The 27,154-nt window shown below is 37.2% G+C and overlaps 1 protein-coding gene across 1 annotated transcript in view; it reads right to left on the bottom strand.

Annotated features, from left to right (window-relative positions):
* Positions 1 to 15,086: 15,086 nt before the first annotated feature.
* The window catches only part of Cntnap3c (contactin associated protein like 3C), a 142,513-nt gene continuing 130,445 nt past the window's right edge, over positions 15,087 to 27,154 (bottom strand). Inside the window, exons 17-23 of the mRNA XM_027409612.2 lie at positions 26,657 to 26,896; positions 25,104 to 25,328; positions 23,381 to 23,514; positions 22,288 to 22,375; positions 16,758 to 16,979; positions 16,552 to 16,623; positions 15,087 to 15,208 (exon numbers count right to left, since the gene is read on the bottom strand). Of these exons, the coding sequence (XP_027265413.1) occupies positions 15,087 to 15,208; positions 16,552 to 16,623; positions 16,758 to 16,979; positions 22,288 to 22,375; positions 23,381 to 23,514; positions 25,104 to 25,328; positions 26,657 to 26,896 (1,103 nt within the window). The remainder of the gene's footprint in view (positions 15,209 to 16,551; positions 16,624 to 16,757; positions 16,980 to 22,287; positions 22,376 to 23,380; positions 23,515 to 25,103; positions 25,329 to 26,656; positions 26,897 to 27,154) is intronic.

A 27,154-nucleotide genomic window follows, 5' to 3' on the forward strand; every position in this document is an offset into this window, starting at 1 on the left:
AAAATCAAAGAACAAAACCCATGATCTCTGTTCCATGGAAATACTTAACGAAACTGAATTGTGATCTTCGTTCTTAGTGAAACCAAAAGCTTTTGAACTCGCCTATGTGCCTGTCACTGGCCTCTAATGAGGGAGTTTTAATTCTTATCAAGTTCAAACTGGCCATAAAGTTTCCTTCAGTTAAAAAAATAAGATGTAAAATAATTAATTGCAAAAATATACTCCCTGTGGTAGACATTTTTTTCCATCACTGACTTAATTTTTCTCAGCATTAATAAAGTCTAGGAGGACACTATTGGAAATACTCTGCTCTTCCAGTCTTGATATAACTTTTAAACTGAACTCACTTTTTTATGCTTTGCTTTCTGAAGATTTATAACAGGGAGGGTTAATGCTTAATGGAAGAAGAGATGTCTTTTTTCAGAGGTTTAACCACTGGTAAGATAACGTTTGCCATGTAAATACTTACTCAAGCTACTATAAATAACCCTAATTAAACACATTGTGTAATACAAAAGCAATGAAAGTAGAAAAGAGACTAGTTGGAAAGAGGAAGGGAATCAGCCAGAGTAGGAAGGCATGTTGCTTTTATTCATTGACTTGATGGGCTCTAGAATCACCTAGGAAACGGGCTAGAGGTTGGTATTGGGTGTCTTCTGCTGTTCTCCAGCTCATTCCTTTATTTATTTGAACAAGAGCTCACTGATTGACTAGCCTGGCTGGCCATTGTGCTCCCAGGTATCCGCCAGTCTCTGACTCCCAGTATTGAGATCATAGATATCAACCACTGGGCCTGACTTTTATGTGGATGCTGGGGATCTGAACTCAGGTGCTTGTGTTTAGTTAGATAGACACTTTATTGACTGAGCCCTTCCCCTAAAATATTATAATGACTTACCTTTCAAATAGCAGATCACTACTTACTGGACTGGAGTCATTTTCTGTAATGTAGACAATAAGGCTCATTTTGGCTCAAGCCAGATTTAAGGCTTCCCAGCAATTAAAGCACATCTAATCCTCCAGGGAGGCTTTGCAGTGTAACTTTTAATTACATAATACCTGTGGAGACAGAAGCCATCATCTGTCATTGTTTTCTGCCATTATAATCAAAAGAAACATTTCACACAAGACTTTTAGAACCTATGAAATACTGTCTACCAGTAACCATGAGTAACAGAATTCATCTATTTTAAAGTTAATCATATTGGTGCATTGTAAAATACTGGCTCATTAACTTTATATAGACATATTACTCACAATTAAGGGTTTAGTAAGAATAACAGCTTTTAACCACATCATTAATCATTTATTTTGACATTTTATGCCAAACTTATGTTTCACTGTGATATCTCATTATAAAGTTCTTATGTTAAGAAGTAACATCAAGATAAATTTTTCCTGCTTTTCTCTGTTGTAATTTTTCTGTGTTTAGACTGGCTTGGATAACTGGATAAACATTTTCAAGGTATTTTATTACAGGTTCTTGCATTTCAGTGAGTTGCCCAAGTGAATGTGGATTCTTCTAGCAAAAATCCATCCCTCCTTTGGAATTACTCTCAGGACATATTTCAGGAGAATATCACATATTTAGAGTTTTCTGTCCTGTTTTCTTTATGATATAGAGTTTTCCTGCAAGGCTCAGGCAGGTCTCAAACTCAAGCCTTTCTTGTCTCAGCATCCCAAGTGCTGGGATTGCACAATGTTTCAATTGCCATTTTATGTCTAATTTTACAATAATGTTTACCTTGTGGGGACAGGCTATCTTATTTTTTTTTTATAGCTGATATAGACCTACATTTGTAACTCAACACTTTGAGTGATCTCTCTTGAGTAAACAATTGTAACCTTCGTCTCCATTACCATCAGACTCTCAGTGATAAGTAAGGACAATATCAATCAGCTTTTGCATATTAGCCTGATGACAGACACTAAAAAGAATATTTAATCTTCATGAGAAACCTTTAGGGTCATGACAAAAAGAAGCTAGGGTAGAATTTATTATTTTAAATTTATTTATTTTCATGCTTATGAGTGTTTGCCTGCATGTATATTTTGTGGTGCCCAGGGTGTCCAGAAGAGGGACTTAGGTTCCCTGGGACTTGAGTTACAGACAGTTGTGAGCCACCATGTGGATGCTGGGAACCAAACCTAGGCTGCAAGAGCAGCAAATGCTCTTAACCACTGAGCTATCTCTCTGAGATTTCTTAAATTCTAGGCTAGAATTAAGTAGTATGATTTTTTTGGCTCTACTTTTCTTTTCACCACGTTAGAGCTTTAAAACAAGTACTAATTCAATGTTTTAACATCATAACAATTCAAGTTAATATTTTTACTACACAATTCCATCTATTTAAAGTGCCCACTATTGAAATTCCATAGAGACAGACTGGATTTTGACTGCATAGGACTGGAGACAATGTAAGGAAATGGAGGTGACAGTTTTGATATTTTTATGCGGGAATAATGAAATATCCAACAATTAACTGGGCCTGTGGTTATACAACTTGATGAATATACTGAGTCATTCAAGTTAATAACTATACTATGTAAATTTACAGGATTCACCTCCTTTATAATATGCTGGAAAATATAATATCATAAAGAACATTTCAGTTAAAGTGAAATTTCTTCCAATAAGGTAGTTGAAGCTCATGTAAAATGACAGCTGTCTGGTATAAACAATGTAAACTATCACAGACCTGCACTAGTCAGAAAACACAAGAATGAGCCCACTAACTCATCTCTTGATTTCAGTTGATGAACACTGAAGTTAAGATTTAAATTAAAACTGATGATCCAAATGTCCTGAAATGTCACCAAACATGATTGAGCTTTCTTTCTTCCATCCTAATGGCTTCAATAAATATGTTGCCAGTCACAAAAGAACATTTCAATTTTCCTTTTAAGGAAGGGAGTTACTACTTTCTGAGATTCTGTGTGTTCATGATCTTCTTTCATGTACAGGGTGAGGATCCTGGTTTGATGATTTTAATTAATTTTGTATTTTCTGAGATTAAAATAGGATTACCTTCACCTTATTATCAGATCCATGGCCTCTTTATATCTATCTATCTATCTATCTATCTATCTATCTATCTATCTATCTGTATGTATGTACACACACACACACACACACATGCACACACGCACACACACACACTCTTAAATATACAATCTACTCAGTTCGTATAATGCTATTTGTATGTATATATTTTCAGGGCTGATCACTACCTAATCACTACCATTGTATTGGATAACCATTTGGAGGGCTCTTGCCTGAGGAATACCATTTCTCTTTCTTTCAGCATTTCTTCGTTGCTTCTAGTTCTTTGCCTAGGATTGATGCTTTGTGAGCTCCCCCCTTCCAGGTTAGCATGTCAATTGATGCCATCCTGTTCAGGTCTTATTTAGGCAGCTATGCTGTTGAGATTTTATGGATGTAGCTTCCATGACATTTCTATGAGATATAGGCTCATAGCAGACTTCTGCTAATCTGACATTTACAGTCTTTTTGTTGGTCTTTCCTAAGGTATAGGAGTTGTGTAACAGATATATCAGTTGGGGTGGGTTACCACACTATCATGTTTTCTGAAGTTTGATTGATTGTGGTTTTCTGCAACAGTATCTAACTGTTACAAAAGAAACTTCTTTGATGAGAGCTGAGACCTGAGAGCTGAGAGCTATATTTAACCACCTAGACCCTTATGTAAGGCATCTTGTCTGCTTCTTATGGTGTGGTTTATGTAAAGTTCAAAGGTTGGGTTCTGATACCCATGTCTCACTAAGTGTTGTTGAGCTGGCTAAACTTTCTAAGACTCAGCTCCTTGAAGTGCCCATTGGATATTATAATAACACATTGTATGTAATTCAGTTATAGGAGCTGGATGTGGAGTGAACCTCTACAGCTACTTATTATTATTGTATGCTTATTTGGAAATAGTCAAAGTGCTTTACAGTTGCTGCATATAAATGCATTTAGTGGATGATTACTATGTTCCATGGGTGACATGTGCACACATCTGAAAACCACTTTATAGGGAAATAGAATTTATTTATGGACTGACATCTGGACTCATAGGCTGGTTCCTCAAGGGGAACTAGGTTCCCACTAGTAAAATTACACTTTAAAGATTATTATTACTATGATGTAGCCTTAAGTGATGGCACTTTGACAATGGTCTCAGTTCATCAACTTTTCCTAATGATATGATACAATACTAATATATGTTGCTCTCCCACAGAAACACAGATTCTTTTAGGTTTTTGGTAACTGGAAATGTAAAAACTAATGCCGAGGCATTAAGTAAAAACAGTTCCTTAAAACTCAGACAGTTGATTAAACTTTTAGCTGTGAGAAACCTGGAATGTAAAATATTTGCAAAAGGGGTTGATGAGATGGTTCAGTGGATAAGAATACTTACCTCTCTCTTTCAGAGGACTTGAGTTCAGTTCCCCGCACCCACATTGGGAGGCTCACAACTACCTGTAACTACAACTTCCTTCACTATTCCAATTCCACATGACTGTGATTTAAATATTTTAATTATATGTATATGTGCTTGTGTGTGTATGTATGTATGTGCATGAACATTTGAATGCAGGGACTATGGAGACCAGGAGAAGATATCAGATATACCCTAGAGCTGGAGTTACAGTTGGGTGTGAGGTGCCCAACATGGGTGCTAGGAACTGAATTCAGACCCTCTGAAAGAATAGCAAGTAGCCAAAACCCTTGAACCATCTTTTCAACTCATTTAAACAAACTTGATTCTCAGCTTGCACAGCAGAGGACAGACTACAATCTAAATACCATGTAAGTTTAACTTGTAAATAGAAATTATATAAAAGACTTTTAAAGCTTGCTCTAAATGAGAGACATATAACAATCACAGCCACTTATATTCTGGTAAGTCAAAAATCACCTCAAAGATGTCAGTATGTCTATTTTTATCATATTTAATGAGGTAAAAGTGAATCAAGACAGGGTTTCTCTGTGTAGTTTTGGAGCCTATTCTGGCACTCGCTCTGGAGACCAGGCTGACCTTGAACTCACAGAGATCCACCTGCTTTTGCCTCCCGAGTGCATTAAAGGAATGTGCCACCAATGCCCGGCGTGAATCGCATGAGATGAAACCACATAACTCAATAAGTTTTTAAATAAATTTGAAATTCAGTTTCTGAACTTCTTTTGACTCATTTATTAATCCTGTAACTATTCCAGTCAAGAAGCTTTTAACTAAGCAAAAGGAAGCACAAACAATAAATAGCTTGTTTAATGAACTAATAAACTAAATAAACAACAACCTAAACAATGAATTCTTATCCTAGGCATAAACAGTTTCTTTATCAACCTCAGTAGGAATGTTCAAGGAAAAGCAAATAAATTTTAGGCACAAAATTTTGTTTATTTTGTGGAAAATATAGCCAGACTCTATATAAAATTTCAGGTTAGACTCAAGCATAAGCTTCAGAACAAGGAATTTCTATATGCAATGACACACTGTCACTGGAAGCATAGTTTTTTTTAGCTTAGTATTACTGTTAAATGACCACAGAGGGTTCAGATTGTTAATCTTGGTTGTCAACTTGGCTGGATCTATAATAAACTAGAAGATGAGACGCTGAGCACATGTAAAGGGATATTGTCTTGAACAGGAATTTGAACAGGGAAGATCCACCCAAACAGACACACCACATAACAACACCCAGTTCAACACACCAAACACATAAATTAAATAATAAAAAATGAAGTTTTAAATGGTTATTGAAGTAAATCACTACAGTGGAAATGCTCACATATAGTTACAGTGAAATTTTTTTGAAAATAAAATATTTAAAGCATTTAATTTTGGGAGAGTAAGGTGGAAAAAGTTAAAAAAGATATTTATTTATTCTTTAATTAATTAATTAATGTATTATATATGGGTATGGGTATTTGCTGGCACATCTCATAATAGTGCCACTACCTTTGGGGTCATTTTCATTCAAACCACCATAGTAATGAACTCCAGTTTGGAGCTAGAGCTATTGTTAGTTTTGTTTTGATCTTTCCCAAATAAGTTCCCAAATAAGAACTTGCCCATTTGTTTTTTCACTGTAAAGTCAGAAATCCAAAGTCCTTAAAATGTATCATTCAAGTTCTTTTGATGGCTTTTTGCTTTTGGAAATGAATCACTTGTAGTAAGGTAGCATCAGTCCTGGTAATGAAGACCCGCACATAGCAGATGACCTCTGGGGGCCCACTGTGTATTAACATTCATGCCTGTAGATGAATGCTCTCTTAAAAGCATCTTTGAATGTCCAGGGATCTGATTAGTGTTCCATGGCTTTAAAGACAGCTTCATTAGCCACTGTTGCATCACATGAATGCCAAAAGTCATTACAAAGCAGGAGACAAGGGCACTGAAAAGGAGGTGGGTGTGGCCCTCTGGATGTTCAAGGGATGAATACATAGTACTTACCTGGCAAGAAGTTAAGACTCTGCAGCCTCCCTGTTGGCCAATGGTTAGCACAAATCCATCCCAGTCCCACATGCAGAATGAGAAGAAAACAGATGCAACAGTCAATAAGGCACCCTGGTTCTTATCCACATTTTTCTGCATTTCTGCTGGCTACCACAGCTTCACTAGAAGAGCCACTAAAACCCCTTAGTGGACTGAACTTCTATTCCTGTCACAACTGGGAAGCACCTGTCAGGACTTCCTTAGCAGTGTCCACAAAAGTACCTGGATCTGAAATAGTGAAGACCAATCTTTTATAAAAACCAGCCAAGCCTAGAGAAGCTATTAAGGTATAATTTCTAAAATTTTACTCTACAGCTGGTAATGAATGCTCCCTCCAAATCAGCCAGGTAGTGGACATTTCAACAGTAAACTACAAGCAATACATGAAATACAATTATCAACACTTTGATTTACAACACTTTAATACTAATTTGAGTGACTTTCCTGGAAATACTAATTTTTGTAAAAATATCAACAGAAAAATTCTCTTTTCCACTAACAATGAAAAAAATTCACTGTAAGGTCAACCTCCAAGAGCTCATACATTTGAATTTTTGGTCAAACTGTTTGGGAAAGGCCCTACACTGAGACTCAAAAGCCCATGCTGATCCCACTCTGCCTCATGGATCCTCTCAAACAATACCTTAGCCTGCTCCATCCCTACATGATGGTCCTGAAGGTTAAATGAAAAAATATATAAATTGCCTTCATAGTATCTTATTACAAAAGTCCCTGAGAATCCATAGGGGATATGATGGATCCTGGGTCAGAATGAATAAAAATCCCCCCTATTCTAACATCAGTAGACTAGCAACCTTAACTGCACCTGCAACTCTAATGCCTTTTGTCACATCACAGGACTTGGACGTCTTTGCAGTAATTCTTCCTATCACAGAGGTTTTCATTCAAACTTTGCATGTGGCCATGCCCTCATAAAACCCAAGTATTTTGTTTGATTGCTGTGACTACAGACTATGTGATTATGTTCTCCTCTCAAGGTCTAGATAAATACAACCTGTTCAGATGTTTCCTTGTATCGTCCAGGGTTTACAACAAACATCCATCGTTTCTAAGGTAAAAGTTTTAGCAGAGTTGTTAGGGTCAAAACCTAGGCCCTTGAAGCCCTAATCAGCTTTTCTCATTCAGTTATTTAAACAAACAAGTAATAGTCAAAATCAGAAAGAAGTCTATCCAATGTGGCCACATTGGGAAGAACAGATAGATATGGCAGCCTCTGTCCCAAGTGTGCCTTCTGGTTTCTGACATGAGGTTTAAACAGAGGACAAGAGCAGTCTCTGCCACACTCCCCAGACCATCATTGTCTCAGCCCAGTCTCTCCTAAGTGGACTGAGAAGTTGTCAGAACTGTGTAATATCTCTCTCCAGGAGACAATCTCCTCCTCTAACTGACAACAGGCTCCCAGGTTTTTCCCTCTCTCGACATAAGATTCCTGGAGAGGGGGTCAATTTTCTTGGATTATCATCCCAAGTGTTTTTAGCCAATTATGGAATGATGGGGAATGCTTTTTATTTATTGAGTAATAGTATACAGCCTTTAAAATTGAATATTAAAGAATTTAAAAGGGATTTATTTTAAAACAGGGAACCCATGGTCTTAGGGTCTGGAGGAAAATCTTTATTGCCATTTATTAATTTTAATTTGACACAGCTTGGACTTGAGGATTTTACTGGAACTGTAACATTTATCTTTCCTTCCAGAAGTTAGAATTTCTGAGACAAATAAAATAATCCTTGCCTTGAGATCAATGAACTGAAAAAGACAAAACAGAATGTCAACGAAAAGCTGTCTCTAAAAAATCAAGAGCTAGATACCTGTTCTACAGTATGCTTGTATAAGCTTGTCTATTATTTTGTTTTGGTGTCATAAATAATCTTGCCACACCAGTGAAGCTAATACAGAATGCTTTAAACGAGGCTCTGAATCCCAGTCTGTGAGGTCATCAGTGAAGCACTCATAACAGGACAAGGAGTACAGGGATTTTCAGGAAGAAAGATGCATCTGGTGGCATGTCTGTTCTGATGCCAAGGTTTCACTGCAGAAATCATCAGATTTTTAAAAATATCTATACATATATGCTACAAATATGTAAAACTTCACTAATTCTTCCATCTAAAGTATCATTAATTACTAAAAATACATGTGGGAGCCTAGGAAAATGAATCTTCAGGTATTTTAATTTTTGTACAGGGTTTTAATGTGAATAAACAACAGCACAAGAGAATTTTCTACAAACTCTATGACAAATGTAAATAAACCTGTAATTGCACATCTGGGTATGAATAAAAAAGATTAAGAGATACAAGAGTCGGAGAATGCCTACAAAAAACTGAAACCCAAATTATTGACACTGAAACAGTTCTAAGAGGGTTTCATCTCTGATGGAACCACTTTTCTCTAACATTTATCAAAAATATGTCGAACAGCACATCTTCAATATAAAATAAACACTTGTCAGGGTTAAGGAACATACTTGGCAATATAAGCAACACCTCAACAGGTACAAAAAAACACCCTTAAAAAGTTAGAAGGAACAGAAATTTCACAAAAAAAGCAAACAAGGCAGAATTCAATAAAATCAATGAATTTTAAATTAAAAATAAAAAAGCATAATTTCTTGTTTTGTGTGAAGTACAGCATGCCCAAGTATGTACATTTGAAGAAGTCAAAAAACCCAGGTAGTTTTCTGTGAAAAAGAAATAATCAAAGAATTTCAATCTGTAGGCTGACTGATGCAGACTTTGGTTCAAGCTGAAACAATACAAAGGGAAACAAAAAATATTGGGTAAAGCTTGGAAGAACCAAAATATGAGTTTACCAATGCTCACCACTGATCCCCCATGCTTTCCAGGTGACTAACCTGTGAAACCACATTAATCCTCCCTCCCAAACTCAAAAGTTAGCATACTTGAATCAGCACACCCTCTCAAAGACAAAGAATGGAGACAAATGGAAGACCACCCAAATAGAAGAAAAGGATCAAACCTCATATGTTTTATAAACTTCTGGATGCTTCCTAATGTTTCATGAGAAAGGCAAAGAGAATTTTCACTAAAGAGATAATCTATACACAATAATGGGAATCTCTTAAAACATGTAAAATGAAATTCAACTTTACCCATCTAATATGAACTTGGCTCTTACACTAGCTCTTATTCTAGCACAAATACATGTCGGGGAGCTTTACTAGGAAAAATGAATGGATGGAACTAGAAGAAACCATTCTGATCACAAAAACAAGCGTATGACTCACTCATATGCGGATTTTAGACATAGAGTAAAGGATTAAGACAATCCACACTGCCAGAGAAGCTAACTAAAGAGGACCCTAAGAGTCCTCTGGAGAAAGGGAAAGGGTCAAGATCCCAAATTGGGAGGGGAAGAGGAGTATCTAGGAGATTGAGAAGGGGCATGGAGAGGACATGAGGGAGCAGAAAGGTTGAGGGGGACCAAGATAACAAGACCAGAATATAATGGGGAGACATTTTAGGAGAGAAAAGGTAGGGAAATGAGGAGGGAAGAGATGAGCACTACCAGCTAAGGGAAATGAGCCTTTGTAAAGATGAACCCTCCTAACAAGAGAGCAATAAGCTATAGCTCACTAAACTATGATAGTCTCCAGCAGATGGCAGGAGTGAGACAGGACCACTAGTAAAGACCCATCCATATAAACTGGATCAACCCAGACTGCAGAAGAAGGACATGTAACCACAACTGACCAGGCCCTGAAACCCAACAGAAGGCACCTGAACAAATCCAGGAACTCTAGTTCCCCAGACTGAGAGCTGGGAAAACAAACAGGACTGATCCATGAACAGAAACAGATCAGTGCTGTGAAGATGCCTGGCAAATCCTCAGACCTCATCCAGGAAGTTGTACTTATGCCCCATAGGTGTGGCCTGGAGAACCCAGTTCAGTTGTATGCTCAATGCCTAGGTGTGAGACTTTGGGAGCCCAGTCAGGGGGAGCACAGAAGAGGAAGAGGGATAGAGGAAGAGGGAGCAGAGAGGTTGAGTCAGAAATTGTCAGGGAAGAATAGAGATAACAAAGAAATCAGAAATGTCTGGAGATCTACAAAGATGACACCAGCTAACAATCTAAGCAATAGAGGAGAGGCTACTTAAATGCCCTCCCTGATAATGAGATTGATGACTACTTATGCCACCTATAGCCATCATCCAGCAGCTGGTGGAAGTAGAAGCAGACACCCACAGCTAACACTGAACTGAACTGGAATCCGATGCAGAGAAGGACAGTGAAGAGCAAAGGGGTCCAGACCAGGCTGGTGAAACCCACAGAAACAGCTGACCTGAACATTGGAACTCCCCCAGACTGATAGCTGGAATCAGCATGGGACTTCCAGACCAGATGGGTTTCACTGAGAAACCTCGGAAATCTATGGGACTCTCTTCCCCTAAGGACTTTGGGAGCCCAGATAGAGGAATACTCCTCCAGCCAGACACACGGGGAGGGTCCCTATCCCAAAGCATACATGACTTGTGACAGACACCCCCATGAGAAGGCCTCACCACTCCAGGGGAGCAGAAAGGTGGGTAGATCAGTTGTCAGCAACATAAAGAAGGCTTTTAGCTTTCTAACACTGAGCTGTCATGATCTCCATTACCATGCTTTACTGTCCACCTGATTTCTAACAGGACTTCTCAGATGGCTGATCCTTTTGATTGCACTGTGACTACAATGAGACTGACAATAAAGTGGCTTTGAATCAGAGGGCGGAGCTAGCTATAACCAAAATTTAAGGTAGGATATTAGAAAACACAGGCAGTATTAGGGAGGGATTTAGAAAGATTCTTGGCCTTTTGGATCAAGGAATGAGAATAGTTTCATAAGCCTAAGGTGTGAATAATAAAAGCACAAGATCACAAGTCAACTAGCCTCTTTGGGGCTGTACTCACCACAGGCTAATGCAAAACCTCCCCTGCCTGAGGTTCTATGTTATTCATAAAAGGGGAAGGGAAGGTAGATATATTAGTAAGTCCCTCCAGTAATGCATTTGTGAGCAGAGTACTGATTGTCTTTCCAAATGAATTATTTTTGTTCCTGGTAAAAACACTTTTGATCATTTTCAAGAAGTCACAGCTTTACATTTTTCCAAAACTATCTCCCAGGAGGGGAAATGTTGTTTAGTGATGTTCACAGTGCTGATGGTTTCTGAGTGAAATGTTTGTGTGCTTCTGATGCAGGAGAAAGTTGAAGTAGTAAAAATTGATGCTATAAATGACTTGCTGATAAACTTGCTTAGGAAACAGTAAGTTGTGAAAAGAATTTAGCTAAAGGAGTACTGCCTCCATATGACTGGAAGATATATATTATACTAACTAGACTTTTTAGAAACTGTAGGAAAGAAGTTTGTACTATAAAGGTTTACTGGGAAGTTTCTGTTAATGTTTCTTCATCAAGATTGACCTCCACTTAGGCTCCACTCCCACAACAAAAGGAGGCAACCCTGATTTATAACAGGCAGTTAAGGCTCATATCATCCCTTCCCTGCCAATCAAAGATGCATCTAAGGAGCAGTTCAGGGCTACAACCATCATTACACCCTGGTCTGCCATTAAGTCCACTGTAGGAGAAGCATAATGTTGTCAGGTGGGCAAGATGAACCTGGGAAACAGCTGTTAGAAAAGAAGGACACTTAAATGATTCAGGCAGTATCTTTGCTATGTAAATCTACCATCTTCCCAAGTGGCCAGACTTGAAGTCTCCTGTTTGTTTAAATTGTTCAAAGTGTAACTTGGGGCTGGGACCTAAAAGATATTTAAGGATGACAGTGTGTATAAAATACATAAGCCTAAGGTGTATATAAACTAACAAAATCTTCTGTTTGTTGCTGGCTCCCTTTTGGGCATTAGATGGAGTTAGACATGAGCCACATTAAAGATTTCTTTCCTTTGTTAATCTTTAAGTGGGTTGAGTGATTCCTCACTGGGAAGGTGTATCAATAATATTACAACATGAAGAGCTTATTTTCTTCTTCAAGAACAAAATTTTGCATCACTCGGGAGTAGAGGCAGGTGGATCGATGTGAGTTCGAGGCCAGCCTCTTCTACAGAGCGAGTGCCAGGATAGGCTACAAAGCTACACAGAGAAACCCTGTCTCGAAAAACCAGAAAAAAAAAAGAAAAAAAGAAAAAAATTTTGGGGAAACTTTTAGTTTTATACCATAGAAGGCTGTGATTTGCAACTAACATCTATATATCCAAAGAATGTTTAGTATTGTCTTATTACAACAGCAAAAGTACTGAAGATATGACTTTAGTTAGCTTATTTTTGAACATTTGTTCTCTGACAAATCTTTAAATACATACATTCATACAGTTTTGGTCTAGCAGTCAGTAAAGATTTGTCTTTCTTTCATGGTATGTTAAATAACTTAAAACGAAAACTTTACAAGTTGATAAATATCAGATCATAAATAGGTAAAGGGATCTTAACAGTTAACATACAATTAAGTAAGAATGCACTTACATGAAAATAGTTGTGTAAATTAGGGGAAATTGCCTTATAATTTGTTTTATACAACTTTTCTTAAAATAATTTTATTTTATTTCAAAACTGAATTTATTTTACACAACTTCCCTTAAAATATTTTTCCTATTTTCTTCCAAAAATGAATTTATTTTCTAATAAAAAGTCACCTTGGAAAACTGTTCATAGATGACATTTTGATGCTAAATGATGCTTTCCTTTTTCTGTCTTGTCAAACATTTGGAACAGTAGACATGGAGTTTCATCTTCTGAATCCCTGTGAAATTCTAGCTTCTCAAATTTTCAATGGAATATCAATGTGTACAAATGTTGTAGTGACTGTATGGTACCTATATTGACTAATAAGTAACTATATTTTTGTAGACTATTCCTCCATTCTAACAGGGCTTTTGAGAAAAAACCCACAGAAACACATATTATTCATGAAGTTGTGTCTTTGCACACATATGCAATAATACAGTATGAATACAAAAACATCCCCTATATAAACATCAACAGAGATGAGAATGCTAGAAACAGACTTAAGACAAAGGTGATATATTCCCCTTTTAAAAATAACACAAATGAGATAGAAAGTCAGTTATGTAGTGGTAATGTTGAATGGGAAATTTCCAACTTTCCCAGATGTGGATGAGCTATATAACCTAAATAGTCCTTAGCAGGTAGTTGGTATGTGGAGTCTTGTGAATGTAGCATCATTGTTTTTAATATAACAGGTATAAATCAAATGGTAGTTTATTTAATTACCAGATGACACTGCCTTATTATTAGTTCCTGAAACTGTCTCCATTAATTTATTTCCATCTTCTGCTCTTTGTGTGTGTAGAATCCCTAGTGAGACATACTTCAGTTAAGAGCACATATTCAATTTGCAGTAATCTATGAGAATTTGGTCCAGTGATCATAAACTTGTGAGTAGAGTAGTAAGTTTAATGCAGATCATGCAAGTGCTGTGTTTCCTTGGAGTTAGCACTCTTAATTTTACAATGTAAAAACAACTGGACAGAGAGGATAATATACAGTATTTATGCCCAAAGCAATTCCAAAAGGAATCGGGGCTCTTCAGTTAGAGCTAATTTGCCTAATAAAAAGATATTCTGTATACAGTATAGTCATAAAAATTCAAAGCATATCAGTAACAACTTTTAGAAAATAGAAATACAGAATAATAAAGAAAAGCTGACAGATACTTTCAATATTTTGGAGTTATGTTTGGCTTGAATGTTATTGAATAAGAAACAGTTTATATGGCCATAAATTTAAAACATAACCATAATTTATAAAAACCTATAATTACAAATAAGACAGCTGCTTCTCTTAGTGGATATTCACTATGCTTTTTGTTGCCCATTAATTTTCTTTTCCATTTAAAAATCCAATATTAAAATTTCATAACATTCAATACCAATTTCAACTTTGAAATTTATCAAAATGATTAAAAATGGTTATCTAAAAAAAACAATGCACCAGAAATATTTCCAGGCCTCTCTTTGTATTGGCCAGCAGACAGGAAAGTTGCTGTTATTTACTTTTTTTCTTTTACAGGGCACTTGACCCTGTATTCCAGGACCATGGAGATACAGGCTAAATAGATCTATTTTATACATGTTTTCAGAGGAACAACAAAGAGATCCCAGATAAGCTTTCAAGAAACAGCAATAAAAAAAAAAACCAACCAAACAACAGTTTTACTTTGAATGAAAGTTCTGTGTCATTTTCTAAGCAGGATCATAGCTAAATGGCCACTTGGTTTCTCAGCTAAAATTTGTAACGGTTACACAAATTGAAACCCTTTTCATAAAAGAGAATTCCACCTGGGGGAACAACTCTACCATGACTGATGACTCCATATCCTTTCTAGTACATTTCTGGGAGGGAGAGTTTTGCTGAGGAAGAAGGCGGTCTCCTGGAGATTCTGAGACTGTTAGTCCTCTGGAAGCTGGTGTTGGGCACACACTGGTTGGGAGGGATGGGACTGTCAAAAGGCTGGTCAGCCACGATGTCTAACAAGACACTGCTTCTGTGTCAACTCACACTTCACTTCTGAGAGCAGTCCTAGCACTCTTCAGGTTTTGAGACTGTTGACTCATTTTTTTGTCGTAACTTTCTCTGTTGATGAACATGTATGGTTATAGCAGACACACACAGCAAAACAAATATCGCAATTGCTGTTATTCCTGGAGAGAGAAAAGAAAAGCACAAATCAAAATACTGAGCCCCGGCTGGAAGCTTTACTGAAAGCACTGATCAGAAAGTTACGTTAAAGCAACAGAGTCAATACTATGTCATATATTGGATCTCCTAAACTCAGGGATTTTAAGGTCATGTGATTTTATAACAGTTTGACGTCATTCTCAGTTATTACTACTTTGGGATAGACCTGCTGTTATTCTTCCCTAAGCATGATCGTATTTGAGCAAATTCTTTTGGATTTAAAAGCAGAAACATGCACAAGTTTCTAAGACCATGTGTACCCATCAGTAAACTGGATGGAAGTTTTAAATTCATTAAAAAGTAATTAGTGCTTAAGACTAAAGTAGAGTAAACGTTACTGTTAGTCTAATTAAATGGGTACATTTTACTGATGGTGTGTGTGTGTGTGTGTGTGTGTGTGTGTGTGTGTGTGTGTGTGTGTGTGTGTATGTGATGCAATTATGCAGTTACATGTAGAGTTCAAAAGACAGCCATAAGTGTCAGCTTTCATCCTCTACCTTTTTTGAGATAGAGTTTCTCATTGTTCATTGCTGTGTATGTCAGGCTAGCTGGCTGTGGCCTTCTGGATTCTTCTTTTTTTCTACCCTTGAGCTTCTTTTAGGAGTATAAAGATATGTTGTAGACACATGCTATTGTGTCTATAGGTAGCTTCTGATTTTTAGGTGGGTTTGGGAAATGGGAACACAGATCCTCATGCTTATATGGCAAATACTTTGTCTCCTGAGACATTTCACCAGTCCATGAAGTTGTTTTCAATACCTTCTATGATGCTATATTTTTGAAATAGTAGTGTAACAATGGAAAATCAATCTTTATTACCAAAAACTATTACATGGTATTTACTAAGTTTATGTGGCTATTTGAGAGTCAGGTATTAAAATTCCAAAACCCTGAAACCCCAGAGATAGCAGTGACTCTCAGCCCTAGGCATATATTGAACCAGCAGTAAGTCAGGGTAACTGAGTGGGAGACTTTGGGACTACCAGCATTAGTCTTACGTTACAATCCACAGGCATCATATGTACTAAAGCACAAGCCATGGTACAGATGGCTTAACGACTGGTAGCACTGTCAGTACAGTTCTTATTAAGAACTTTCCTATTTTGTAACTGTTCTTTCAGAATCCCCAATATTACACTCAGAGTCTCTAGAGAAGGCAATTCATAAACATTATCTCAGAAAAACCAACACACTCTAATACAGCTTTTTGACCTCACCATCGAATGTTGGTTCATTTTCTATTGTACTATTTAACTCTTTGTCAAAGTGGTAATAATGCAAAGACCAGATTGGCTTATGTCTTTACCTCCGATAATCCCAGGGTCACTCCTGTCTGTGTTAGGAAGGGGCTGTCTATCTTCTGTGGATCCAGAAGGACCTGCAAAAGAAAAGGGGAGAGAAGCAGAATGCTTGTACACACTGCCAGGAGGAGCAGGTTGCTATGTGTGTGTGTGTGTGTGTGTGTGTGTGTAGGGGTGGGATGGGGCAGGGAGAGGGAAGGACCACACACACCTGCACCCATAGAGGGCCCTGGAGCCCGTTCCTGCACTGGTGAGCCAGGACTCTCTGCACACTGTGACACAGCGGCCACTTGGCCTTGAATGGTGACACTGGCTTGACTCTGGTGTAGTGCAGCCTTCAGTGGGACTTCCCGGCCAAATCGAACAGAAGAGAGGCAGCCAGTGAAGCCCTGAGCTGCTGCCTGTCTTGTGTCAGGGTCAACATCCAGGGGTTCTGAGGGCAGGATAGAGGGTCACAGTCAGGACCAGAGGCAGGACTGGAGCGCTTTCCTTGTCACAAGCTCCTGGAAAGCACAGCCTTCTGTTATAGCAATTTGCTATGTTAAGCACTATTTTCTGTTATAGCAATTTAATTTATTCAGATTTAGTGTAGTTGAGTGGCCATGCTCACCACCATCAGCTCTTTAACCGTGGTGGCTTCCAGTGACAAAGTTGGCTTTGTAATAAAATTCCATAGTGGGATGACCTTGAACTTCGGTTTGTATGTACAGTGCGGTGGATTATAGGTGTACACTACCATGACTAGTTTGAAATTAATTAATTTTAATTCATTTAATTTCCATACCAGATCATTAAAACAGCTAATTTAAAAAATTTTACATTTTATTTGTTTATTTGTGTGTGGTGTGCATATGATGTGGAGGTCCGAGAACAGCTTTCAGGAATCAACTCTCTCCTTCTACCATGTGGGGCTTGGGGAAAGAGGTTGTAACTCTCTGTTAAAATACACTTTTACTGGAACTCACAGCCAAGGATTTGAGGATTTACAGTAAAGTGACTCCAGGAAATGAAGACACAGTTCTGGAAATTCTAGTTCATTCGTTTTTGCTTATTTTTCTCTTTTTTCTCTTCTTCCTTCCTTCCTTCCTTCCTTTTCTCCTTCCTTCCTACCTTTTGGTGTTTTGAGAAATAGGGTTTCTCTGTGTAACAATACTGGCTGTCCTGGAACTGACTTTTTGAGATTGCAAAAGCGTTTGACTATTTTCTGTTATAGCAATTTAATTTATTCAGATTTAGTGTAGTGATATCTATTGCTGATGTGATGACTTTGCACAGATTTTAGGGAAAAATAAGACACTTTTAGCAGAGTATTTTCTTATAAATCTGACTGTTAATGTTAAACAATAGTTTAATTTGAAGATGATGAAGCAGGAGTCATCTTTCCCCTATCCTTAATATGGCAAACTTTAAGTGTGCAAATCAAAAAGAGAAGAAATATTTTGCCTACTCTGAGTGTATCAGGCAAGCAATCACAGCATAGCTGAGGAAGGAGACCAGGAGCGACGGAAGTACTCTGGCTTTTAACCAGCACTGTGAACAATCATTTCTCAGTACAATACATATTTCATAAAACAACTCTTGCTGTAGGGACATTCACATGGCTTCTACTTCCCAATTACTGTGAAAAAGTTTCATTGTTCAAACCTTTCATTTACCCTCTTTTTAGTTGATGATCTCTATAACAAAAAAAAGCACTCCTTCCTGGCCTCTCTGCTCTTCTCTGCCTACTTGTGATTTTAGATCCTTTCAAGTGCCCATTTTCTGCTTTGAAATATGTTCTTGAGTAAATTCTCCTTTGCATAAATACCTTATGATGTTTGCTTTCAACATTCTTAGGGTAAGTATATAGACTTCATGGCAGAGAAATAGATTTCTGTCATTGAATTTGGAAGGCCAGCACTTGAGATGAAATGCATTTGAGGCAGAGGTGTCTTCCCAGAGCACCACCATGCTGAATAGGTTCTGACAAGGCACCACTTAACTGAACTAAAATGAGTGACTAGAGAAGTGAGCCCATCTTACACATGGTGTGATAAGTTGGACACATAAATTCATTGTGATTCAAACTAACTAATATGAAGTAAAATTAAAATTTCAGTCCCTCAACTGCACCAGCTACATTTCAAGAGTTTAAAGATCTCAAACCACAAATGATCCCTACTGACTCCCAGTTAGTGACTTACTTCGGAAAACTCTCAGTTTTCATTAAAGGAATGCCTACAAATAATATAATCTAGTTGACTTATTTTAAGATAAGTTAAAGTAGGGTTAACTCATATATCTAACATTTCATCTTCATTTAAAAATGTAAAATCTCATAGCTCACTTAATTTTAAAGATTCCTTGTGTGGATTTACTCTGTGACATAGGAAGAGTGGACTGTGTCTGAGTGTCTCTGCAAGTTTTTATCAGGTAAATCAAGAAACACAAGACTGGATAGCACTTCACCTAGGTTATTTCTCCAGTTTGCATTTGAAACAAACAATACTGAAGTGGCAAGGTCCTCTGTCCTTTTAGGATGAAGAACATGCTTCTTTACTCTTTCTATAGAAAAACAATCCATGAATTCCCCATGCTCATGTTATTCAGCAGCAATGCAAACCCAGCCCCGAACAGCATTCATTGATCTGCAATTCTGCCATTTCCCCAAAGGGCTTTTAGAAAACCATGCAAATGACTGGTGCTTTTGAGGCTCATGTGACATGAGTAGCAGAGTCCTTCCTTTCTGGCTTAGGAGGCTTAGGAAACTTGCCAGAATCCATAAATCAAATCAATTATAGGCTGACGTAGCTTGTAAAAGGTAAAAGTCAAACCCTGGGTTATCATACAGCATCTTTTCTAAATAGAGTACTTTATAGAGAAAGGTGGCATAAAATGCATAGATTGAGTAACTTAAATTGTTAAAGCTATAGCCTTATATGACATTCCTTATGGCATTCAAAAGATGACTTCTATAAATTTTTTGTTGTTGTTTTTGAGACAGGGTCTGTGACTCTGACTGGCCTGGAACTCACTATCTAGACCAGGCTGGTGTTGAATTTATAGAGATCTGCTTGTTCTCTGCTCACCAAATGCTGGGATTAAAGATGTACCCTATCACACCCAGATCCAAAAACATTTAATGACCAACATTGTTTAGCATTCCCACATGCCTGTAGTTATAATACATATTTAAAAGCTACTGCACTATTTTTTGGTGAAAGACAAAAAAGATACATCTTTAGATTCTGTGCTTTCTATTCTGTTTGGGTTTATGTCTTTTTAAAGATTGTGGTTTAGGGACTGGAGAGATGGCTCCAGCAGTTGAGAGCACTGGCTGCTCTTGTAGAGCGCTCAGGTTCCATTCCAGCACCCACACAGTGGCTTGCAACCATCTGCAACTCCTCTTCTGGTATCCCGAGGGCACCAGAGACATGTGGTTCACAGACATACTTTCAGGCACAACATCCATATACATAAAATTAATTAAGGCAAAAGGACAGTGGTTTTAAAAAGAAGAAAACAATAGCAAAATGGAGACAGTAATCTTTCATGGATTTTTGAGTGTTTATGTTCTTCACTTATTTGTTGGTTTGTTTTGAGACCTGGTCTTTATATGTATCCCAAGATGGTCTTGAACTCATTCATATAGCCAAGGTTGGTTCCAAGCTCACAATCCTCCTATTTCAGCCTTCTGTGTCAGAATTATAGATCTGTGCCACTACATCATGCTAAATGTTCACATTCTTCAATACTTCATCTCATGAAATTCAAAGTTATATAGAGAATATAAAAGTGAAATTTACAAAATTTATGTGAATTGATCTTGAGATAATGGTCTTTATAAAGAAAACATGTTATTATAGTTAACCCTGACCTATTTTCTAAAGCATGATAAAAATGATAATGAGTATGAGAAATATTTTGTTATAATTGCTTACTTATCAACTCATGCTCCCTATTAATTCTTAAGTTTAGGGAGAATGAGTGAAAAGTCCTTCCTATTGCTAAGTTTGCTTGGTGCCTAACAAAGTATGTGTAATTATTGTTCACCAAATATTTTCCAACAAATGACTAAGAATTCCAGAGGTTGTGAGAATCAATGTTGATGATTTACCCCTGAGCATCCTGGGTAAATTTCTTTGGAATATTATTAGTGGCCTACTCAATTTGTTGGTCTATCTTATTGTAAATTAAAGGAGAAAAAATTCTTTTAACTATAAGTTTTAGTACAAAAATTATAATTATAATTATTAAGTGATTTGAAAGTAGCAAAAGGCTTAGAGCAGAGCTTATCCTCAAATAGATGTCTAATATATGAAGTGCTTTATTGTGATTTTGATTATTATTTCTATTTATAAGTATAGACAAAGTAGAAAAGCTGAATATAATTTAGGGGAGTCATTTTCAACATGTTATATGCTTCCTTGCTTAATTTGTGTTTAAATGCTTTGTTTGTTTCTGTTTGGGGTCTCATTACACAAGCAGGATGTCCTCAAACTTGCAGTCCTCCTTCCTCCACCTTTCAAGTTCTGAGATTATAGGCATGTACTATTACCATACCTGGCTTTTGAACCTAAATTTTTAAAAGTGTATTTTTATTATTTGTGTATGCGTGAATGCAAGTGCTCCTGTGTGTCTTCGGGTTTTTATTGCTTTGATACAACACGGTGACCAAAAGCAACTTAAGGAGGCAAGGATTTATTTCATTTTATGTTTTCACATCACAACCCATTATAGGAGTCAGGGCAGGAATTCAAGGCAGGAGTCTGGAGGCAAGAACTGGAGGGGTGCTGCATACTGGCTTGCTCCTCAAGTCTTGCTCAGTTTGTTTTCTTCTAGCACTAAGGACCCTTTGCCCAGGGGTAGCACTGCCTCCAGTGGGTGGGCACTTCTTTATCAATTAAGAATCCAGAAAATGCCCCCACAGACTTGCCCACAGGCCATCTGATGGAAGCATCTTCTCCACTGAGGTTTCTCTTCCCAGATAACTCCAGTTTGTGTAATGGTGACATAGAACTAACCAGGACATATGGAAGCCAGAAGAAGGTAATGGATCTCCTAGAGCTGGAGTTATGGGCAATTGTGAACAGTTGGACATGGGTGCTGTTATAATGCTGGGATTATAGATATATACCACCTTGTTCAGTTAAAAATAGGTGTTTTTCTTTATAGAAAGATTCTTTTGCTTGGCTACCAAGATATCAAATTTAAAGCTAAGCTGGGGTTTAAAATGTTACCCTGTCAGTACCATAACTAATTACTATGTCTTCTTCCCATAAAATAGACAGTTATGAGTGTGGTTTAAAAATCATTCAAGACAGACATTTGAACAAGCTGATTTGGGTGGAGCCCATTCTGTTTTTATCTGCTGGGAAAATTGAGCATTTCTTCCTTACCTTCCGCTCACAGGTACTTTTATTACTTGATGAGAAGTCCCTGGGGTTAGTGCTGAAACTGTCTGCACTGGTGTTTTCACTTTTCAGGAAGAGTCAGAGGAAGAGCAGCCTCATTATGCATAACTGTGACTGCTAAGTGAGGCTCTTTCAAGGGATGACTCTGTCGATCTGCCAGATGGCACTTTCTCATGATTGTACATGCACTCAACATGAGTACAATCTGTACCTTGATTGCCATTCACTGTGAAATAATTATTAAAATAAAACCAAGAGCTTCTTGCATCATAATGAATGCTTCCAGAGCCTGTGACATGACACTTATGATGTAATTTTTTTTCAGGGAAAGCTCTGCCTTCTACTTACCTAAAACCTTTCCCAATATAAGCGATTTGACAGCATTGAATTCAGTCCCTGAGGACAAGATGACTTGTCTCTTTGTACTCTGGTTAACCTATAAGATATGCCCACAGGAAGCAAATGGGGGGGGAGACAAACAATAGGTCACTTACTTGTAGCTGCTGCAAGGAAGCTTTAAAAATCCCCTTTAAACAGGATATTGAGTAGGAGGCCATCTTGTAAAGCTTGCACACCCTCCCTGGCCCTTTCTCTACTCTACTTTTCTTCATAATGGGTCTGTAATTGGCAGAATCACAAAAGGATAGAATTGGTTGCTTTATTTTTAATTTATTTTATTTTTATTTAGGGGTGTGTGTGTGTGTGTGTGTGTGTGTGTGTGTGTGTGTGTGTGTGTGTGTGTGTGTAAGTGAGTTCAGTGCTTGTGGAGGTCAGAAGAGGGTATCAGATCACCTGAAGTTAAGAGTTACAGGCAGTTATGAACTTTCTGGCAAAAGTACTGAGAATGAAACTTGGGTCCTCTCCAAGAGCAGTGTTTGCTCTTAACTGATAAGCCATCTTTCTAGCCACAGAATCAATTGCTTTAAACTTCAAAACTCTTTCTCTGGAGGAAACATGGCATATACTGTTAAAAACTAGAGTTTTACGAATAAATTAAATATATTTCCCTTCATAAGGCAGAGAAAATTAGCTTACTCCCTTTCCTCATTTTTTAAGTTTCGCATGTTTAATTTGCTATAGTATACATTCTCTTATAATCACACAAGGATGTGTTACCATTGGAACAGTAGTGGACAAATTCTATCTGTATTTGCCATGATAAACTATGTATTTCCTTACTGGATAAAGTGAAACAACTAAGGATAGCTTGACATTTCAAAGGGCTACAGTGTATCACTTTGGAAGAGTGATTGGCAAACAAACAAGACAAAATAAAAACCTTTTCCCAGTCTCCCACATCAAGGCTACCTTTGGCTTTCCATCCTTCACTTATGGAGAGGTGGAATGGATTGCTTTTTATTAATGTTCATTATTGAGTTCTTGACCTTTAATTATTCATTCTTATAGCCTTCTTGTGGTTATGCTTCTTCGGGGCTGTTACCTCTACAGAGAGGACTGCTTCTTCTCTGTGGATCACCAGCTGGTGAAAATGTCCATCTGCTAAGTTTCTAAGGTCAAAGTCAAAAGCATCTTCATTCTGATGTCTGTCCAGTTTGTACCTCACCTGCAAACTTCCTAAAGAGGAAAATAATGACATTTTGAATTATAGTGACAGTTTTGAGAGCCCTTGGCACAAATTCTAGAGCACTGTCAGGGTTATTCACTAAATGCACTTTTGGAAGTTTTTAGCATTGACTTGAAAGCAACCAAGAATTAATGTTCTTGATATAGTGATTACTTCAGGGCTGTCTGTGAGTTCAGATATGCCACATTTTAAAGTGAAAGCCAGATGCACTGATATAAGCAATTTCCCCAAATTTCTTAAACAAAGGGTTAAATCACATATATGAAAATTCAGAACTCAAATCTAAATCATGACTATGATATTTGTTTGTGGAAATTATAGAAATACGTGCTATAGCATATTTATGTTTAACTGCAATGACTTTAATAAAATGTATTTCATTTAAAATGCCTCTAACAATCATATTTTTTCTAAAATTCTTTTAAATGATTAAAATACAGAGAAAGGATTTTGTTAGAAGACACATATGCCTATCCTACATATGCTCACTCTAACTGTCCACATCCTACAACTTCATAAAGCCTTGGTTTATATAGAAATTAAATATTTTAAATCTAACAGACTTATACCCTGGGTTATAATCCAATTGTGGAAACCTGGACTGCCCCAGCTGCCATTAGTAGAAGGACTGTCATTTGCTCTAACTGGTTTCTCCACCACTAATGAGATAAAGAACTATTGCAGTTGTAGGTTGTTTATAGAGATTAGCTTTTATATAGTTTTATTGTATCACCTATATTAATGACTCTCTAATTAACCTAGAATAAGCTGAAGATAATGCCCAACATCCAATATCTTATTTCATAATGAATTATAATACAAACTTTTTGTGGTCCTAAAGAGATCGTGTGGTATTAAATAAATCTTTTCATTAAGTATTTCATACCAAATCTATACAACTATAAAAGCATCTTAATTTAATTTGGAATGGTAGTGAGGGACTTGTATGCAGACAGTGAAAAGATTAGGTAGATTAATGTCCTTTTCTCTTAAACATTTAAGTTGGCTGACTTCCTGGTTCTCTCCCTCATTAAACAGAAAGACTTGGTGAGTGTAGAGAACTGTTGGTGAAACTTTCAAATCTCCCACAAAGGGGCTCATATGGTGGGAACCAATTAACTCTCCTTTCTTTTCTGAATTATTCAATTTCTTTTTATAGTTCAAACAGTCCAATTCTGAGGTAAAAGGGAATTTATCCCATTCCCAAACACATAAAATTTGGCTTTGCCAAACAAAATTGGAATTCCAATTTCTGGACTTCCTCCTCACTTGTGGTGAGAGTGTCTTTGCATGCTTTGCTGTGTGTCTGCTTCTACTTTCATTAAAATGTATTTGCTTGCTTTGACTATGATTGATTTCCTGGAGAAAACGAACCAGACCCAATTACCCCAGGAGGTAACAGTAGCTTAAGGTATGACACCCATTGTGGATAGTCCTGAAATACTGAAGTGAAAGCCATGTGACTTTGTAGAATAGACCTTACAGCCCTATGTTTCTAATTAATGTTTTTATGTTTTTTATTATTTTCTTTGCTTTTTGTTGCTTGTTTGCTTATTTAGTTCACTCAAAAGATATTCACCATTGTTGGCCAGGATAACTGAAAGGTATTCCTCAGAGAAAGAGCTCACATAAAGCAATAAGCATGGTGTCCGTGTGGTTCGGAAGCTCAGCATGATGGTTTCTCTGGACAGTATGACATCCCCATGTAATGAAGAAGCCAGGGAACTGGTGTTTTCACTTAGGGTGGAAAGTTCTTGAAAATTATACGTCACTGAGGAACCAGTTTCAAAATATGCAGAAATCTCTAGAATGAAAAACATGTATTATGTTAACACAATGGAAGCAACAAAAATGTCAAATGAAATATATTTAAAGAATGACTCCAATCTGTAAATATCTTGGTGGATAATGTAATGAAATGTTTTCCTATTTTGATTTTCTCACTTTTCAAATGTTAAGGAAGTGAAGTTTGAAAAAGTAACGATTCTTGATATATTAAGAATCTAGAATGGAGAAACAAGCCTCAGAGGCATTGAGTCACCCTACCAACCCTAGGATGAAGCCAGCATCATCGTGGTTTATGATATTCTGAATATGCTCTTGGATTTTGTTTGCAAGATTTTATTAGGAAATTTTGCATTTATGTTCATCAAGGAAATTGTTCTACTTTTTTAAAAAGTCCTATTTGATTTTGGTAACAAGGTAAATAAACAATAGTGTCATAGAGATAGCTTGATGGTCTTGCTTCTGAGAGCTAGACTACTCTCCTGTCTCCTCATTCCCTGAGCTGGTTCTCCTGCCACAAGCCCTTTTTGAAACTTTTCAGTGACTTGTAGGTAACTAATTCTCAAATGTCCTTTGAAAGTTACATGATTTTTTTATAAAAAGTAAAGCCCCTATACTTTTAAACATATCCCAAGGATGTGTATAACAGTGAGTTTGGTTTCAAGAAATCAGTATTCTAGGGGGTTCCATTAAAGTATATTCACGAAGCATATTCATGAAGTTAGTAGAATGGTACACTCTAGATTCAAACCAGCCCCTTCATTTAGAATGAATCATGAGTAGTAGGAGATATATTATATCCCACTATGCTTTTTAAGGGCATCCAAACACCTTACAACCCTTGCTTGAGTGATCCTTTTAGGGACATGTCATATTTAATTAAATGTACATTTTCCCACAGTTTCAAGGGATCCTACTCCCTGACTGATTCAAGCACTGCACTCATGTGTACAGACACATACATACATGCATAATTAAAAATAAATATTTTTAATGAAAAATTCCCTTTATGTTACCTAGAGTTTAGTGATAGGTGACAATGATGCTTAGATGGTTTGAAAACCAGAACAATTTGAGGGCATGACTTTGGAAACTAGATGGTTCTAAGAACATTAGTACTGAGCATAAAACAGGAGTAGAAAAACTAAGGGCTTCCAAAAAGGCGACCCAGAGAAGGATGATCTATAGAACAGCTTTAGCTCCCCAAAGATATTAATAAACCTTCCAAATTTAATAGAGAATTTAATGAGATTCTAAGGCAAACAACTACATCATCTCATGCTTTCTTAAAAGGCCTAATACTAGAAGGGTCCCACATCTCCATGATTTATTTCTTGACATACTTACCGTGTGAGCACAGTGGCCCATCGTAGGCAGAGAAGGCACAGTCACAAGCAATTCCTCTGTGTTTTTCTTGACATTTCCCACCATTGCGACACAGGTGTCCATAGCTGCTGCAGTGACCCAAGCATCCTGGCTCCACTCCTGGTGTCATTGTGGCCCTTCTCTCTAGGTCCAACACCATTCCATTCAGCTGCAGAGACCGGATACAGCCCAGGAAGCCCCTCTGCCGGCTGGCCGTCCCCCCTATAAAGGAAACACTGCAAATACAAATGTGTTCCTTGGAATTTTATTTAGGATTTTCTGTCCATGTCAAACTCAGGTCTTATAGAAAGAGGCAAGAAAAAAAGTTGAAATTTGTCAGAAGCATTCTTTGCATAGAAAATGGTGAAAATAGACTTTCATCACACATCAGGAAAACTTACACGACACCGAATGAAACATTCAGCTTATAAAAATATTGACATTGGTGAACGTTCATTATAAAATATTCTTTAGCCTCAC

Source organism: Cricetulus griseus, chromosome 3 (assembly GCF_003668045.3).
Source record: "Cricetulus griseus strain 17A/GY chromosome 3, alternate assembly CriGri-PICRH-1.0, whole genome shotgun sequence".
In the NCBI taxonomy this organism is placed as follows: Eukaryota; Metazoa; Chordata; class Mammalia; order Rodentia; family Cricetidae; genus Cricetulus; species Cricetulus griseus.